Source organism: Oryctolagus cuniculus, chromosome 3 (assembly GCF_964237555.1).
Source record: "Oryctolagus cuniculus chromosome 3, mOryCun1.1, whole genome shotgun sequence".
In the NCBI taxonomy this organism is placed as follows: domain Eukaryota; kingdom Metazoa; phylum Chordata; class Mammalia; order Lagomorpha; family Leporidae; genus Oryctolagus; species Oryctolagus cuniculus.
In genome coordinates, this window is record NC_091434.1 from 67,770,050 (window position 1) to 67,787,733 (window position 17,684).

Here is a 17,684-nt window from a genome sequence, read left to right on the forward strand (position 1 = left end):
GCAGGACCTGCCCAGGTCCAAACAATGTGGGCTGTGACGGCTTTAAAGCCACGCCTTCTCTCTTCTGGTGGTTTAAGAGCTCTAGGCATTTAATAAGCATTTGATAAAAGCAAGCAAGGTATTGCAAAACTGCCTTACTCCTCAGGTGAGCAAATAAGGAAAAGAAAGAGGATACTGTTTTCTTGTCTGGTTGGTTTTCTGGTCACATCAATAAGTGAGGCCCTGTTCAAAAGGCCTTTGACCTTTACAAACAGCTCAGAAGGCGATGTCCAGAAAAGCCAGACTTGAGACCAGCACTGTAAAGCCACCGCCTGCAGTGCCAGCATCCCATAAGGGCGCCAAACCCGTCTGCTCCACTTCCGATCCAGCTCTTTGCTCTGGCCTGGGAAAGCAGAAGATGGCCCAAGTCCTTGGGCCCCTGCACCCGCACGGGGGACCTGGAAGAAGCTCCTGGCTTCAGATTGGCACAGCTCTGGCTGTTGCGGCCATTTAGGGAGTGAATCAACGGATGGAAGACCTCTCTCTCTGAAACTCTGCCTTTCAGATAAACAAATCTTGAAAAAAAAGAAAGAAAAAGAAAATAGAGGCTGGCACTGTGCTATAGAGGTTAAGCTGCTGCCTGCGATGCTGGCATCCCTTTTGGGCACCAGCTCATGTCCTGGCTGCTCCACTTCCCTTCAACCTCCCTGCTAATGTGCCTGGGAAAGTAACTGCCCTTCAAATAAATAATCTTTAACAACAACAAAAAAAGAGGTAGGCAAGTTAGAACAAAATGTTTTATTATTAAAATAAAAACTTTTGTATAAAAGCATTACAGATCAAAAACGGTATTTACACTTTCTGATTTGAGGTCCCAAGATGACTCCAACACTGGTCAGGCACAGGAATGGCCACACACACGTACACTGGACACGGACTTAGCTCTTCCCTCTACCAAGTGACGAGAACAAGGGAGACCTGCTCGGGAGGGAGCGGGCAGGGATGTCCAGTTAGCAAATGCCTGAAGTGACCCACTTCCAAAAAGCCACTTCTCACTGTCACCAAAGTGCTTCAAGCCTGCACACGAACCCCGTGCTTTCCTGATTTCTTTCAAGAAACCTGAGAACCAGAGACTAGTTATTACTATCAAGTTTCCACATGAAATGGTCCCCAAATTTATCTGAAATACCTGGCAAGCGAACTCAAACAAACTTGGCAAACTACAATGACCCCAAAGTTTTCATAGCAACAGCGAAAGTCGGCCTAGTGCTCAAGTTTCACCGGATGGCCTTTCTATGATAACCTTAAGTACAGTGCGTCACGACCTGGGGACTTCTTGCTCCCGGCCTTGGGATGCAGCGGCGAGCACGCATCAAGACAATGCCCTGTACGGTAAGCACACATGTGGGATATTCTCACGGGCGGCATCTCAAGGCACCAGCTCCGCCGTGCACCTGTGCCTTGAGTGCGTCAGAAAGGCCAGTTGGCCTCAACACTAAATCACAACCGTTGCTCCTGTGGAACCGGAGGAGGGGGCTCTTCCCTGCCAGTCAGTAGATCTAGTTAGCACGACTACTCTAAGTGCTTGGGTTTATGGGTGGATCCTAGCGCCATTTCAACACCAATGAAATCAAACACGCTTTCAGAAACTGTCATTTAAAACTAAGTGGCGGGCGAGGGCCTTGGAAGTAGAGGGGCTGCTAGGAGTTGGGGGCAGGAAAAGCAGAGAAGCTGCAGGAAGGCAAAGTGTGACGAGCAAAACGCCTTCTGTGATGCTTCGGGAACACGTGCGCGTCTGAAGACGAACTTGCTCTGAGTTTCCAGTCATCTTGCAGGCATTATGCTTGCATTTCAAATTCCTGTTTCAGACTGCGGAAGACAAAAGGGCGTGTGTCAAGGTATGGCTTTCAACCCAAGAACAGTTTGCAAAGTCTAATTCCTTCTTAAGTGAATATTCCTACTGAGTCATAACGTTCCTAAGGCCAAGTGCAGGCACCCCGCGTACACCCTGGCTTTTACATACAACTCCCAACCTGGGGGGGTTCACCCTCCTCCCCCAGACTAAGAAAATGTGGCCATCATACTCCCAATCAGTGCAGCTCCTTGGACTTCTACTACCTTCTCATGAAGACACGCAAAGGTAAAATTCAGGGGTAGAGAGAGCGCAAACGCTGTCACCTTTTCAAGTAAGCATGCACGTTCCCGAAGCCGTGGAATTTGGCCAAGTACACCAGGACGCCGGTCGCACACCGCCCGTCTCGCTGCCGGCAGAAGCTGCAGTTGCAGATGCCTCGACACGGCGGGCAGTGCCAGTTCTGCGAAGCGTGAGAAAGCACCATCAGAGGAGCCCCACCCCACTTCCTGTCTGCTCTCTAAGGTGGCTGCTCTGTCTTGAACAATGGGGCTCCCAACTCGGACAGGTCACAGGTTAGTGGTACGGAGAGGGCGGGATGTCATCCAATTATGGTGCTTGGGAGAGGGGCCACAGGGCATGGGAGGGGACCCTTGGGAGACCAGAAGCCAAAATAATGTCCCTCTGCTCATTAACCAGCTCGCAGGAACCGCAGTGCTGGCTAAGGCAGTGGGTGTCATGGATTCCATTTCAACTTTTTCTTGAACGTAAGATATGAAAAAGTAGACGTTAGTCAGGCCTTGATCCCTGAACAGATTCAAGAGAAAGCTGACACAGCAATCAGGGGTAAGTGGAAGACACACACCCTCCATGGTGAGGGAAGGAGCTCAGACCTGGGCAGCACGAACACCATGAAAGAACACGCTGTCCACGAAGGACTCGTCCCTTGTCACCCGCGTCCCTTTCCTGTCCATCAGCAGAGGGCTGACTGTCAAGCCCCAGCCAATCCCCTCAAGGCACCCACCGGGTCCAGTAGAGCGTCCTTGACCTCCTCCCCATAACGGTTTCGAAGGCAGGGGCCGCAGAACTGGCCTCGAACACCCCAGCACTCTGGGTTTCTGCAGTTTGTTTTGGTGTCAATGGTTTTCTGGCGGCACTGATGACAAGTAGATCCCTACAAACAAACAATAAATAAGGAAAAACAGCGTACTTGGAGAATGTCCCCCGAGGCAGGGCCTGGCATTCCGTGTCTGGGTCTTATCTCCCATCTGCTTGCACATGTAGTCGCCAAGGACCAGAAGCATCTTAAGCACGGTGCTGGCACTCAGTGGGCAGGTGCAACAGTTAATATCATGAAAACCACTTTTCTCCAAAAATAATCTATCAATGCAAAAAGAACCTGCTCTGACCCCTTGTTTTTCATCTTTAGTATCTGTCTACATGGATACCTATTCCCAGGACATATCCATGCAGACCTAAGAGGTATACAAGATACACAGGGGGGCCGGCGCTGTGGCACAGCACGCTAAGGCCCTGGCCTGCAGCACTGGCCTCGGCGATGGTTGGAGTCCCAGCTGCTTCACTTCCCATCAAGCTCCCTGCAAATGTGCCTGGGAAACCAGCAGAGGATGGCCCAAGCCCTTGGGCCCCAGCACCTGTGTGGGAGACCTGAAGAAGCTCCTGGCTTTGGATCAGCTCAGTTCCGGCCATTGCGGCCATTTGGGGAGTGAACTAGTAGATGGAAGATCTTTCTCTCTCTATGGCTGTATCTTTCTGTAACTCTTTCAAATAAATAAAATAAATCGTTTTTTAAAAAAGAAATATATGTTGAATGAATCAATTTCTAAATTAAGTGAAAAGATTTAACACTTATAGACATACTAACAAGCATATCATTCAAGTATAAGCATATAATTCAAATGACAGAGGACTAAATCCTAGGGATAAAACTACTTCTTTCCTTGAATGTGACAAACAGGCACACATCCCATGTGCAAAGTCCTTTGTTGTTGTTGTTTTTTTTAAGACTTATTTATTGGGGCCGGCGCTGTGGCGCAGTGGGTTAACACCCTGGCCTGAAATGCCAGCATCCCCTATGGGCTCCGGTTCTAGTCCCAGCTGCTCCTCTTCAGATCCAGCTCTCTGCTCTGGCCTGGGAAAGCGGTAGAGGATGGCCCAAGTCCTTGGGCCCCTGCAACCACGTGGAAGACCAGGAAGAAGCTCCTGGATCCTAGCTTCGGATTGGCACAGTGCCAGCCGTTTGGCCAATTGGGAAGTGAACCAGCGGATGGAAGATCTGTTTCTCTCTGCCTTTCCTCTCTCTGTGCAACTCTGACTTTCAAATAAATAAATAAATAAGTAAGACTTATCTATCTATTCATTTATTTGAAAGGTAGAGCGACAGAAAAAAGGGGGTGAGAGAGGTATTTTCCATCCATTTATTTGCTCCCCAGATGACCCCAACAGCCTGGTCTGGGCCAGGCTGAAGCCAGGAGCTCCATCCTGGTCTCCCACATGGGTGGCACGGGCCTCAGCACTTGAGCCATTGTCAGCTACCTTCCCAGGCACATCAGCAGGAAGCTGGATCAGAGGCGGAGCTTCACCAGCTGCGCTATGACGCCAGCCCCAGCCCTTTAGGCATCAGCAGCGCTCGGGGGACGGCCACGCTCCTTCCTCTTGGAAGCTCACACTCGCAGCAAAACCCAGGGCTCCCTACCAGCGAGCGGTTGTAGATCTTCTCCCGGGAGTTGCTGCAGATGTTCCGCAGCTCCTCCTCTGTGATGTCTTCCACGGGGCGGATGATGTGTGGCAGGGTCATGGAGCCCGGGCGGCGGCCTCTGGGCGTGTCATCTTCCTGCGAAAGAAGGAGTCCTTGCAATCTCCTGACCTGGACTTGTAATCGCAACTTTGCAGAGAATTCACCCTGAGAATCTATCTTGGTGCTTATGGGGAGGACCAAGTCATAAGTTTACTCTAAGCACAACGGGACGGGACAGCTTTAAGGAAAAGCTGCATCCAATTGAGAAGAGCCGACTCTCAGCTGCTAACAGGATCGTCACAAAAGTCTATGTGACGTCAGGAACAACTTGGAATGGCTTGAGAACTGTGTTTAGCACAGATCACTGGGTGCTGAGGCTGTGTGTACCCATGCTACGTATGCAACCCCGGACCCGTGGAACACAAAGAGCAGAAGAGCAGGTGCGTGACTCACATTCAGGTAGCCATCCGCGGACTTCCTCTTTCTCACCAACATGTACTTGTCCTCCTCCTCCTCCTCCTCCTCCTCCTCCATGGGCAGAGCACCGAGGGACCCCAGGGTCCGGGACCTGGACCTGGTCAGAGGCCGGGCTCTGCGCTCCGGGTTCCTCCTGGAAGCCACGCCTGGGAACGTGCGCCTTCGGGGTGTCCTGGATCTCTGGAAAAATCACACATGACAGAAGCCACTTACCTCAACACAGAGAGGCACTGCCTGCAAAACCCACACCTTCTTCAGCACGGCAGAAGTACCGAGTGAGCTGCATTTGGTTTTCTGTAATGCACAGAGAATGAGCTGAAAACCCAGGTGGCTACTGTCATTTTGCTACTATAACACCCAGTCCGTTCTCTTTCACATGGAGAGAGGATCTCCTTGTTCTTCTACTTCAAGAAGCTCTAAGAACTGATCTCCCGTGCCCAAGACTCCTGCTCTATGACATCACTGGAGACATAGAAGACCCTGTCTGGTCCTGTGTCACAGCAGGCCCTCAAGTGTGGTGGTCTTTCTGCCCCTCCCTCTCACTGCTGCCCTTCCTGCTGCAGGGGGCTAGGAAATGAAATCTCTTCTGCACACCCCAGACCCACCACATTCCAGTGCCACAGCTTAGCTCCTCCGAATGCATTCGCGTATCTCAGGCCATGACTCGGAAACTGTGCCTGCCTTGATTTACCTCATTCCCAGATTTCAAACACATCTACTGTGCATGTCAGGTAGGGGGAATGTGTTGAAGCCGGGAGAACAGAAGTTTTGGATCTCCCTTTCCTGCCCCGAAAGGGCTTACTGCGGCTGGAAGGGAGAGGGGGCTGAGTGCCTCCAGGGCCCAGAACGGGCAGGCCACACTGCCCAGCAGGGATCACCCAGAGGCCACGGCAGGCCTCTAGCTCCCGTCCACCATCTGCAGGACCATGCAGTGGAGACACTGGATTTTAAAGTCCATCAGGCAGCTGGCTTGGGCCTGCCCAGAACAAGGTCCCCCTACACAAGCACTCACCGCTCTGGGGCCCGGGAAGGACCGTCTTCCAGGGAACGAGCCAGGGACGCCTTCTAATTCTGACATGAGCTTTGCAAGCTACACGGGGAAGAAATGAAACAGAAATGACTGGTTTAGAATCACTGCTCAAAATGAGCACCTTAACCGGTGGAAGTAACACTAACTCAGCACTTTAGGTTAAAGAACAAGCTGACATATTCAAGGATTTTCTCATTTTCTTCTCCCATATACTCAACCAAGCCTTATACAGATTTTTTTTAAAGTGAATTTAGGGAAAGAAATGCATTTTAAAGTGCATTAGGACCCAGGAGTTAGAACAGGTTTTCCAGAGTGGAAGAGCGAGACCTAACGTACCCAAAGTCAGCTACCTACCATGGCTTTGTTCTGCTTTATGTTTAAGGCTCTTCTCTCCAGAAAATCCATGCCGCTTTCGTCTTCTGAATCGGAATTGGAATCAGTCCCCAGATTCTCCGAGGGTGGCGGGGGCGCCGCGTTCTTGTTGCCTGCTCCCCGGCTACTTCTCGCGGGAAACTTCAAGGCCACCCTGAGGGGCCCGGAGCGCCTGCCCTGGCTGCGGGTCCTGCAGCCCTCGCGGCCCGACCGCAGTCTCTGGTGAATCAGAACAACCGCGTCACGAGCCGTACTCCCGAGACCCTGCCCCAGCGGCCCTAAGAAACCCCTCAAAACAGCTCCGGGTAACAGAACCCTGAATTGCAAATAACCCCAGTCTGGGTTTCAGTTCACCTCCAAGCAGCCTGTCCAAGCTGAGCTGTTAGAAGCCAGACCCTTTGGGAAACAGTCTACCAGCTGTTCACACTATGAAACATAGTTACCACGTGACCCAGCAATGCCACCCCCGGATATAAACCCACACAAAAACGCACTCATAAGAGGCCAGGTCTGTGCCCGGCGGATTAAGCCGCTGGTTGACACTGGTGTCCCCTATCGGAGCACTGGTTTGAGTTCCAGGTGCTCTGCTTCTGATCCAGTGCCCAGTTCATGTGCTCTGCCCTGCCACCCTTGTGGGAGACCCGGATGGAACTCCCAGCCTTGGCCCAGCCCTGGCTGTTGCAGTAATTTAGGGAGTGAACCAGTGGATAAAAATATCTCTTGTCTCTCCTTCTCGGACATTCCGCCTTTCAAATAAGAATAATACCTTTTTCAAAAAGTGTACACAAATGTTCACAGTTGCATTACAGACAACAGCCAAGGGCAAACAACCCAGATAATCCGTCACCTGATGAAACCTAAAGGTTGTGATACATCCACAAAGAGGAATGGGGTCCTGACCCACTCCACGGCAAGGATGAGCCTTACAACTCCATGCTAAGGGAAGGAAGCCGGGTCCCAGAGACCAGATACTGCACGATTCCATACACACGGAATTCTAGAACAGGTGACTCTACCGTGACAAAAAGCAGACGGTTGGTTGCCTGCGGCAGGGGAATCAGCAAAGAATGGAGATCGGCTGCTAGTGAGTACAGTTTCTTTTGGGGGTGATGAAAATATTCTAAAATTGACTGTAGTGACGGTTGAGAAAACGATAAAAAATGAGGGAAGGGAAAAATATCATCCCTAAAGTCCCAGAAATGGAGGATCCATTTTTTTAAACATTCAGAAATTTCTTAATTCCCACAGCTTTTAGTACTTTTTATGTATTTTTTTACATGCATGGTTTTTTTGGTGTGCATGGATTTTGAAAGAATATGAAATGAAACCTTTTATTGAATTAACACTTTTAATTGATTGGTATTTTTTTAATCACAGCAAATAGGATCTACAAAGAACTGAAACACCGCCCAGGAATGATTCAGGCTGTGGACAACATTTGGATCACAACCAGGTTTGCACACTGGCTCCCATAATAAACTCCAGTGAGGGTCGATTGGCACCGACATCCCTAACTCGAGGGAACATTACCAGGGACAGTGGGATGGTCATAAACAGTCCTCAGCCAGGCGTCATCACCCATGTCAGCATTGTGCTCCACAGGCAGGGGAACCCGTGTCAGACCACAAAATGAGTGGAAGAGCTTGCAGCCAACTGTAAACCAATGCACTGCTTCCTTTGGTGAGAAAGTCTTGAACAAGAACTTATCTGCAGAACTGAACAGTAGCCTGGGGGTGGGGGGTGGGGGAGTGCCAGTGAGGTGCAGGTGCAGGTGCAGGTGCAGGTGGAGGTGCCAGGGCGGGACGACAGAGCTCACAGTATGGGAGCATGCACAGCCAAAGCCGACCAACGAGCAGAGAAGCAGGAAGGATCCTAACTGTCATTGTCTGCACTGCTGCTCCTGTCCATCAGTTACAGCTTTTCCTGAGGTAGGCACAGCTCCACTGTGGGAACCAACATTTATCAAGGGCCTGCTCCTTGCCAGGCAGTGTGCTGGGCACTTGAACTTGAAGTGTGAATGTAGCTAATCTCTAGAACATGTCTGCTTCCCCTGATTAGGCTGCACTTCTGTGGCAATGGAACTTGGGAGCGTGGCCAAATTTATCTTACCAGTTTCCAAGATTTGCAGAGACTACAAAATGTTCCAGATTCACAAGTAGGACTACATAAGTAAAAACTGCATTCAGACATGACAGAAAAGACTCAAGTTTTGTAAAAGGTCAAAACAAAAATCTTTTGGCATGACTAAAATGCAGACTTTTTAAAAAGCAAGAACATGTCATGCCCCTGAAGTGGACCTTACTTCTCGACACTGGTGAAATTTCTCGAACTCACCATTCCATCTTGTATCTCACTCTCTGAGAAGCCGCAAAACGATTCATCGTCAGAGTCGGCATGAAAAATACTGGCCAGCTCGTTAGTGACATCTGGCCTCGGTTTCTGTAAAAATCCACAATGGTCTAACACATCTTGCACCTCACTTTCTGAAAAGCCGCAGAAAGATTCATTATCAGAGTCCTCATAAAAAACATTTGCCAGTTCTTCACTGATATCTGACCTGAATTTAGGTTTCTGTAAAATAAATAAATAAATGTGGTTGTGCATTTTTTTTTCTTTTTCAAGAACCAATTCTCCATAAAGCGTGCAGAGAGCAAATCACATTTACAAGTGCACTAGAAGCGAATAGCTTTTGTTACAAAGAAAAACGGTTCAGAGGTTTACAAATGATTTCTGAGTTGTTATGGCAAATCATCAGGCATGTTAGGTTAGGCGACATTTCAAAAGGATAGAATAAGTAGCTAATCTACCTCCAACAATTACTACCTAGAACCACAGCAAAAAGTGAAATGAAATTACAGTGCATGCTGTATTTTCCTAACGGCTGTATAGAAATGTAGGCAAAAAGCAAGCGGGTTTAATCATGCACAAAGCATCTGGGGCATTTGGAGCGCTGCAGACTCCATTCTGTTTATTCTCAGGCAGCACTTACCGTGTTTGCAAAATTATCAGAAGCAAAGCTGTCACAACTGTCATCAGAGGATGACGAGGTTTCCATGGAAATCAACTTCATATATCTGAATTTCTTTACGTTCTTTACTCTCAGGTCCTTCTGCTGCAAATGGAGACGGCAACACTGTTAAGTGGGCTACTTACTGCAGGACCCAACTAAAGACATCAATTTTGAATCTAGCAGGTTCAAACAGCACAAGGTGGGTATGGCCACTCTTCAGTCCCTACACAGAAAAAACGATGTGCAAATGCTACCAAAAAAAAAAAAAAAAAAAAAAAAAAGTGTTCCAAATCATGCTAAGGAATCCCTTTGGCGGAAAATTTCAATGACATTTATTAGTTGATTCAAACATCCATGGAGCTCCCCCAGCAGCCACTTTGAAACCTCCTAAGCTCTCAGCATTATTCTGAGCCCCACAGATGCTCCATGCTAAACTCCCAAAATTCAATCATTTTTTTTTCCAAATTAAACTGTACTTCTAAAAGGAAATTTCAAAAGTACAAAATGGCAGTGATTTTTTTCCCTCAGCCAAAAATCAAGCTAATGAGGTGTTCTGTTTTTTTTTTTACATAGGTTTTGGCCATCTACCCTGATGCTAATTTCCCAAACTACAAAAAATTGGGCAGGACTCCACTGTAAGTAGCAGGCTTTGTTCCAATCAGGAGGGGTACGCAGACAGCCCAGGTCCTTACAAATCAACCCCATCCACCCAGCAGACCAACGTGCCAGGAGCCAGGTGGAAGGCCAACTAGCCCTCCAAGCCCAGGTGGGATCCTTGTAGCATGCATTACCCTGGCCTGTCCTTTAGCCTTCTGCAAGTGCCCCTGTGCCCAAAACTGAAGCTCTTAATGTCCTTTCACAAGGTGCAACTGATTTGTAAACATGGGACGCTTCATTCACTCACAAACACCACACAGCCTGCAACGCCGTTTTTTTAACATTTCATGAGACTGTCTTGGAGGTCGCCTAGGCGCATCAGCAAGGACTCCTTACGCTGAGAACTTGGAAGGAGCAAGCTCTGCTCCAGCCCGCAGCGTCAGGCTAAGGTGGGAGGCGTCAGGCCAACACAACATTCCCAACTTCGCCTGCCTTTCAGAGTCTTGCAGACAAAACGCCAATACCGCCACCTCCCAAGGCCCTAACCAGATCCATTCAATCAACTCGGACAAGCCTGTCTTGTGCGCTTCCACAGGAAGCTGTGGTAAGGCACAGAGCTGCTCAAGATTCCACATGAGTGAGGCACCATGAGCATCAGGAGCTGAGCTGGATCTCAGAAGTCTCCCCCTGCCCAGACTGTCACGGCTCTGGGGTGAAACACTGTGCAAGACCACAGGGCTGAACGGAGTCGCCAAGCCTGCAGCCCCGGAAGGCAGCAGCGCGCTCGGCATCACCACCACGTACTCATCCATCTACCTGCAAGCGCCTGGGCCCAGGGCAGCCTCCGGGGAGGCTTGCGACAGGCAGCAGTATCCGCTGAGCTTTAACGAGTCAGCACAAGCCAAGTGATTTACCCCGCAAGTCAGAGCCAGTGAGAACCCACCCCATACACAGTCGGTGTCCCCTTGAGCCAGGCAGTCTGTGCTAAGCAAGCTTTCTTATCGAGCCTAACTCTCCGCAGCAAAGGTAGATGCGACTCAGAGGGGAAACGCGTCACTCAAGTGAAACACCGGCCCAAATGGGAACCCAGGCTCCGCGGGTCCCAAGCCCGGCTCCACAGCGCTTTCTTCATCCCGAAGGGCAAAACCCAACTCCATCCGGCTGGGCGCAGGCCACGCCCCCTCCCACCCACCCCACGTGGGTCTTTAACCCCCCGCTATTTATTTTAAGCGTGTCACTCGCTTCCTTTCCGCCCAACCCCCACTCTCCCACCCTCCTCCGGGGCAGACCCCCGTTACAGCTTCCGTTAGAGCTAAAAGAAACGTTTCTCAGGCAAGGCATGGTCCTGCGGCTACGAATAGGGCTGTAGTCTGGGGGTTGGAGTGGGGGAGGGAAAGGCGTGGAGAACCAGCCAGCGCCGGCGGATGGCTTGAACCACCGCGCCCCTGCACTGCACTCCAAGGTGGCTGCGACTGAAAAAAAGACCTCCCCAACAAGGGCGCAGTCCAAGTTCGCAAGGGGTCCGCTCTGCAAGTCGTCCAACTCCCAACACCCCGACGCTCAGCGGGCGGCGGGCGCCGCGGGGCCCACCGCCGCACGCGCGTGCAGCCACGCACCGCCCGACCCCGGCTACGCGCGGGACAGGGCTGGCCAGGGCAGTCTAGGACCATCAGACACCACCCCGGCCCCGCCGGCTTCCCTGCCTCTGGCCGCGGCGCACGTGCACCTCGGGCGCACGTGCCCCGGCGCTCCCAGCGCAGCAGATTGCTCAGACCCGCACACCATCCGCTGCCCGGCGCGCGCGTCCTACCCCGGGCCCTCGGTGGCCCCGGGCGCACACGTGCTGGGCTTTCCCAAGCGGCCGACGCCCAAATCTGCCAGCGGTCGATAAGCAGCCCCGGGCTGCGGAGTTGGAGCTGGCCGGCCCGCACCCACCCGCGTGCGCAACCCCGCGCCCGCCCCTCGGCTTCGGCCGCCCAGCCCTCACCGGCACGCGGCGAGTCTCCATGCTGGCGGCGCAGGGAGCCGGGGAAGCCGAGCAGCCGCACGCGCCACCGTCCCACAGCGCCGGAGGAGCGGGAGCCGCGCGGCGGGCGGGCGGGGCTCGCCAACCGGACCCCCGAGGGGGCGGGGCTCGAGCGGGCTTTCCCGCGTTGGGGCGCAGGTCCTGCAAGCTGTGGTACCAGCGCTGCCGGGAGCAAGACCCACTCGAGCTCTGGAAAAAACTCGACCCCCGCAAGATTTTCTGCTCTCCAAGGACAGCTTCGGACGCTGCTGAAACCTTCTTGGAAAAAGGGGCTTTTTGGCGGCTTCGAGGCACTGACTCTTTATACAGCGGCAGGGTCCTGAGCGAGTGGCGCGAAAGTGGTTCGTGTTGCCTCGGGGGGTAGCAGGATAATTTGCATGAATTCCGGGGCTGGGAGGGGAGCTGCGGGGACCCGGCGCCTTAAGGCGGCGCGGGAGGGACGGTGGTCACGAGCGCTTTCCTTGTTGCCTGCAGTTCACATTATTGAAAGAGAGAGGAAAGAAAGTCAGAGAGTCTCACAAGAGCCTCACGCTGTGTGTGAAATAGCCTGAAAATGTTATTTAGGAGACATCCAGGGACCCTCCGGCACGAGCCTAGGGTAGGCAAAACTGGACTTTAAGGACCGCCTGGCTGGCTGGGCATTTTCCGAAGCGGGGTGCCTGGACTGAGACTTAGCGCACACACCCAGCGCATCTCCAGCGAGTGACGGCGGAGATGGAGCGGTCCCGGGCTGCGCAAGAACCCTCCGTGTCGGGGTGGTAAACTGAGCGCACAGGTAATCTGAGACCCAGAGACCCGACAGAAACGGGGAATAAAAATTCTAGGCCTCAGGAATCCAGGAGAGGGGTGAGCATGGGGGAAGAGGCTTCCGCTGACATCCCCCCGCCCACCCCCGAAAAGTCCCTTGGGGAGAATGTTGAGGGTTGTGGGGGACGCCCCCAGGCTAAGGACAAAGAAAAATGAAACAAAATGAGTAGATGTTGTGGCTTCATTAAGAACTATTTCTCAAACCTTTGGTCTTTTGGCCCAAGTTAGGTTCAGTTGAGGACTAGATGTGCCCAGCTTTAATTCTGTATGTGACAAAACCATGGCCCCACAAAAAATGAATGAACACATTAAAATAATACATTATGCTCTTCGTTGGATAAAAACAAACAAACGAGAAACAGTCCCCATGTGCCCTCGCAAGAGAGAAAGGGGAATCCCAGTGCAAAGCTTTGGGAACCCCGACAGGCTAGCCTCTTGGGCTCCTGCAAAACCCAGGAGCAGGAAAATGAAAGAAGCAGTAGGGGCAGTTAAGAAAAGTAAGATCTGGAGACTGTGGCGGAGCCAAACCAACCGCCCCTGCAGATCCTCACGCAAATCTGAAAAAGAGCAATGTAAAAAGGACGTAGAGGATTTCCCCAGTCCTAAAATACCGGTATGTGGAGTCACTTCTACATGACCCTCTGAGTTGGGCTGAACAGTTAGACGAATTCTTAGGACCCAGTGGTTTTTTTGTTTGTTTGTTTTGTTTCTTAAAAAATAAGTACAGTCTCGTTACTTGTCTATTTTTTTTTTTTTGAAGATTTATTTACTTATTTGAAAGGCAGAATTGCACACAGTGAGAGAGGGAGACAGAGACAGAGGTCTTCCATCCACTGGTTCACTACCCAAATGGCCACAACAGCGGAGGCTGGGCCAGACTGAAGCCAGGAGCCAGGAGCTTCTTCCAGGGATCCCACATGGATGCAGGAGCCTGAGGACTTTGGCCATCTTCTGCAGCTTTCCCAGGTGCATTAGCAGGGAGCTGGATCGGAAGTGAAACAGCCAGGTCCTGGACGGGCACCCATAGGGGAAGCCAGCACTCCTGGTGGCAGCTTAACCTGCTTAGCCACAACACTGGCTCCAGGACCCACTTTTTGTACCTGGGCTGAAATGATGTCTAAAATGAATATACTGTTTACAGGAGAGGAGACAGGAACGATTAGGAGGGCAGCCATGGCCATTTGGGAAAGAGATCCTGATTGGAATTTACCAAAGACTTGAACAAACAACCCCACCCTAAAGCCTCGGTCCTAATACTTCCTCCTCCTCCTGTTCCCTGAACAGTAAAATGGGACATGTGTAACCACCTGCCCAAGCACAAAAACTTCTGCATCCCTTTGATCAAATAACTCCATCCCCTATTGTGTCACGTCTCTCCCCAGCCCTACTTGAGGACCTTACCCCTCAACGGGGAGATGCCATTTTTTCTCAGGTCTGTCCAATGGAGGTGGCATCCCTCTTTGGCTTAGAATAAAGCTTGTCTGGTCTTTCAAGGTCGGTTTCCTTTCTGTACATCTCCAGGATACAAAGTACCTGTTCCTAACAGATCCTGGACAGGGAGTTTTGTCAGCTGAACAGAAATTCCTAAATATTGATCCCTACTGAGATAATAATGCTTCAGGGGACCAAGTACAAATGCAGGACCTCTAGTAGCTAAGGAATAAAGGGATCAAAGGGCCCACTTGCAAGTCACAAAATGTCTCCAAGGCACTTGAAATTCAACAAGAAAAGGAAGAGACTCCATCTGCTTTCTTGCAAGGACATAGAGACCAAATAAGCAAGTATTCTGGGTTAGATCCTGAAGACCCAGCAGGACAAGGTCTCTTAAAGGTTCACTTCCTAACTAAAAGCTGGCCTGATATTATAAAAACACTGGAAAAGACTGAGGGATAAAATGAAAAGACTATTGGAAAATTACTAGAGATTCAAAATCTTCATGAGAAGGGAGTGGGAAAAACAAAAACAAAAATAAAAAGCAAAAAGGATGGCATCCACTGAAGGGGAAATAGTTAAGAAAAGACTAGATCAAGACTCCTTGTGCCAGCCCTGTCGCATGGTGGGTAAAGCCACCACCTGCAGCACTGGCATCCCATAAGGGTGCCCATTCAAGTCCCAGCTGCTCCACTTCTGATCCAGCTACCTGCTAATGTGCCTGGGAAAGCCGTGGGGGATGGTCCACATGCTTGGGCCCTTGTACCCATGTGGGAGACCCAGAAGAAGCTCCCGGTTTTGGCCTGGCCCAGCCCTGGCTGTTACGGCCATTTGGGCAGTGAACCAGTAGGTGGAAGACCTCTTTTTCTCTCTCTCTTTCTCTTTAACTCTGCCTTTCAAATAAATAAAATAAATCCTTTTTTAAAAAGAAGTGTCCCCTAAAAAAGATTGGGAAATATTAACTCCCAACAAAAAGGAGAGAAATATGGGAAAGAACTCCTAAGACCCTAAGTCAGTGTTACAAGTATAGAAAGCCAGATCGTTTAAGAGGAAATGCCTGGAATGGAGAAAAGAAAAAACTATATATATATATATATATATATATATATATATATAATCCCCTCATGACCCCTGATGAAGACTAGGGGCTTCAGGGGTTCCTTTTAACTGGGTCCCGCCAGAAACCCTTGAATTTGAGGGTGGGACCTAAAGGAGAAGAAATAACCTTTTTGGTTGACATTGAAGCCGCCTGCTCATCTCTAACATGCCAACCAAAGGGGATAAAATTCTCCAAAGAAAAATTAAATGTGTTGAGTTAAAAGTATAGGATGGGCCTTCCTGGGACAAAGAAAAGGAGGTGATGTGGCGGTTTCGGTATCCACTTGCCCATGCACAATGTATAGCTTACCACATATGGGGAGAAAAAGGACAATGCTGTTAAGGGGAACCAGTTAAAGGGTAGATAAGACAATGCCCCACTGTGTTTGGGGCTCACCCTTTAGATGGGAATCTGCTGAGCCCGTGCTGGCACGAGTAAACGCCGCTTCCTGCTGAAAGCCTCGGCGTCTCGCCTCTGTCCTGGCATCCCGCTACATTTCCTGCGGCCATTGTTTGGGATTCAGAGATGGTGTTTTTTCTTCCTTTGTAGCTGGAGCAAGACCCCGGGACATCAAGAGAGGTGACCTCACCTGGTGCCAGAGGACTGATTGTTCCATAGGGGACTAACCCTCCCAGTGTGCCAGCGCAAGGACCATGGGAGCACAAAGGAGCCCAGTGAGGTGCAGGAACCAGCCAAGAGAGCACTGCCCCTCGGACTGGTAAGAACCTGGGTTTGTTTTCTGTAAGCTTTCCTCTAAGAGGCAGAAGGGGAGCCTGATCACCTCCCAGAATGGTCCAGACAGACTTATAAGAGACAAAACCACAATTCCAAGGTACTGGGTGGTGGGTTGGAAATGCCACGTGAGTGCAAGTGAATGGTGACTGAATGAGATGGGCTGAGGTCGAGTTCCAACTTAACCGAAACTGAAGCAAGTGTGGAGTCCCAATCCGTGGGTCCATGGCAATTCTCACAAGGCTTAGGGCAGCCCCAGGCTCTCCGCAAGGTCTTTGAGCCTAGCCTGGGTGGGGAGTGCATACTGACCATCGATGCTAAGAGAAGCCTGAAATATCCCTGCAGGGAGAGCAGTCGGAGACTGATGAAGCAGTTTCTCGCCCTTTCCTTTTTGGGTGGCCAACAGAGTAAACCTACTCCCAGAGTGCGTGATAAAAAAAATCTCAGAAAAGGATATTCAGGAAACTGTGCTGTTAGGCTGATTCCCAAAAAACTCTGAACTTTCTTCCAAACAAATTGGCCTTCATTTGGGGTGGGTTGGACTTCTGAGAGATCACTAGATAAAGAACTAGTTAGCAAGATGTTTTGAATCATCATGGGAGTCCCTGGTCACCTTGACTAATTTCCCTACATTGACTACTGGCAAGACACAGTTCTCTCTTGGCCACTCTGGCTAAAACTTGTCTGGAAGAAAACTGTAAAATCATGATGGTCTGGCTGACAGCCCCTTCAAAATGCCAACTGGAATCTAAGAAGCCCATCTTGTCTGAGGAGCCAGAAGGGGTTCCCCCATCTTGTCACCACTTCATCTGCCACCACCTGCACTTCCCACACCCATGAGAGGGTGCCCTGCAGCTGGAGCCCGCCAGAGGCCACCCACACCCCTGAAGCCACCCCTCTCATAAAGTTGCCTGAGATTCCCTTGACCATAGTCGCCCTGTGGCTGCCAGTCCTAACCCTGTATACTCCAACTGGGAAGCACCAGGGGGACCTTACTGACAGCCCCCCTCCCAATAGATGCCAAAGTGCCCAAAGCTGCCACTTAGAGAAACCCTGATTATGACGCTCAGGTGCAAGGCGGACCACGCAGCTTCATATGTCAGCCTTTTACCCCACTGATCTCCTGAATCGGGAGAACCACACTCCCTCATTCACTTGGGAACCCCAGGCCAGACTGATCTGATGCAACCCATCATCCAGACCCATGAGCCCAACTGGACCGATTGCCACCAGCTTCTTCCGACTCTGTTCACGCTAAACAATGCTGCTGAATTACCCTGGCTGTGTTGAAATGGCTACAGGAACATGCCCCAGCAGGGGCTCTGCATGCTCAGGCTCACACCCAGAATCAGTTCCCTAAGGAAGATCCCCCCCCACCCCCACCCCGGACCCTAGTGATGGCCAGGAGTATCAGACGCTTGAGTTTCCAAGAGGCCTTTTTAAGCAGAATGAAGGAAGGAGGGGGGGAAAGGCCATGAGTATGAGTAACACTTCAGGTACTCCAAGGACCTAGA

At 50.8% G+C, this 17,684-nt stretch overlaps 1 protein-coding gene and 1 long non-coding RNA gene across 5 annotated transcripts in view; one reads left to right on the forward strand and one right to left on the reverse strand.

The window, feature by feature from the left end:
- Positions 1 to 762: 762 nt before the first annotated feature.
- Positions 763 to 12,221, reverse strand: CDCA7 (cell division cycle associated 7). 4 transcript variants are annotated; one of them, XM_002712292.5, is made up of 10 exons: positions 12,063 to 12,221; positions 9,458 to 9,580; positions 8,803 to 9,039; positions 6,451 to 6,687; positions 6,079 to 6,156; positions 5,043 to 5,246; positions 4,548 to 4,685; positions 2,856 to 3,005; positions 2,158 to 2,294; positions 763 to 1,848 (listed from the first exon to the last, which is right to left on the reverse strand). In XM_002712292.5, exons 1-10 carry the CDS (start codon positions 12,081 to 12,083, stop codon positions 1,818 to 1,820), a joined length of 1,356 nt encoding a protein of 451 aa, XP_002712338.2. In that variant the 5' UTR covers positions 12,084 to 12,221; the 3' UTR covers positions 763 to 1,817. The 4 variants fall into 4 exon arrangements, with proteins under 4 accessions (XP_002712338.2, XP_051704473.2, XP_002712339.2 ...); XM_051848513.2 differs by lacking the exon at positions 12,063 to 12,221 and adding an exon at positions 11,019 to 11,219; XM_002712293.5 differs by lacking the exon at positions 8,803 to 9,039.
- Positions 12,222 to 12,526: 305 nt separating this feature from the next.
- The window catches only part of LOC127491746 (uncharacterized), an 85,304-nt gene continuing 80,146 nt past the window's right edge, over positions 12,527 to 17,684 (forward strand). Inside the window, exons 1-2 of the long non-coding RNA XR_007920640.2 lie at positions 12,527 to 12,876; positions 15,988 to 16,156. This is a non-coding gene — a long non-coding RNA (uncharacterized lncRNA). The remainder of the gene's footprint in view (positions 12,877 to 15,987; positions 16,157 to 17,684) is intronic.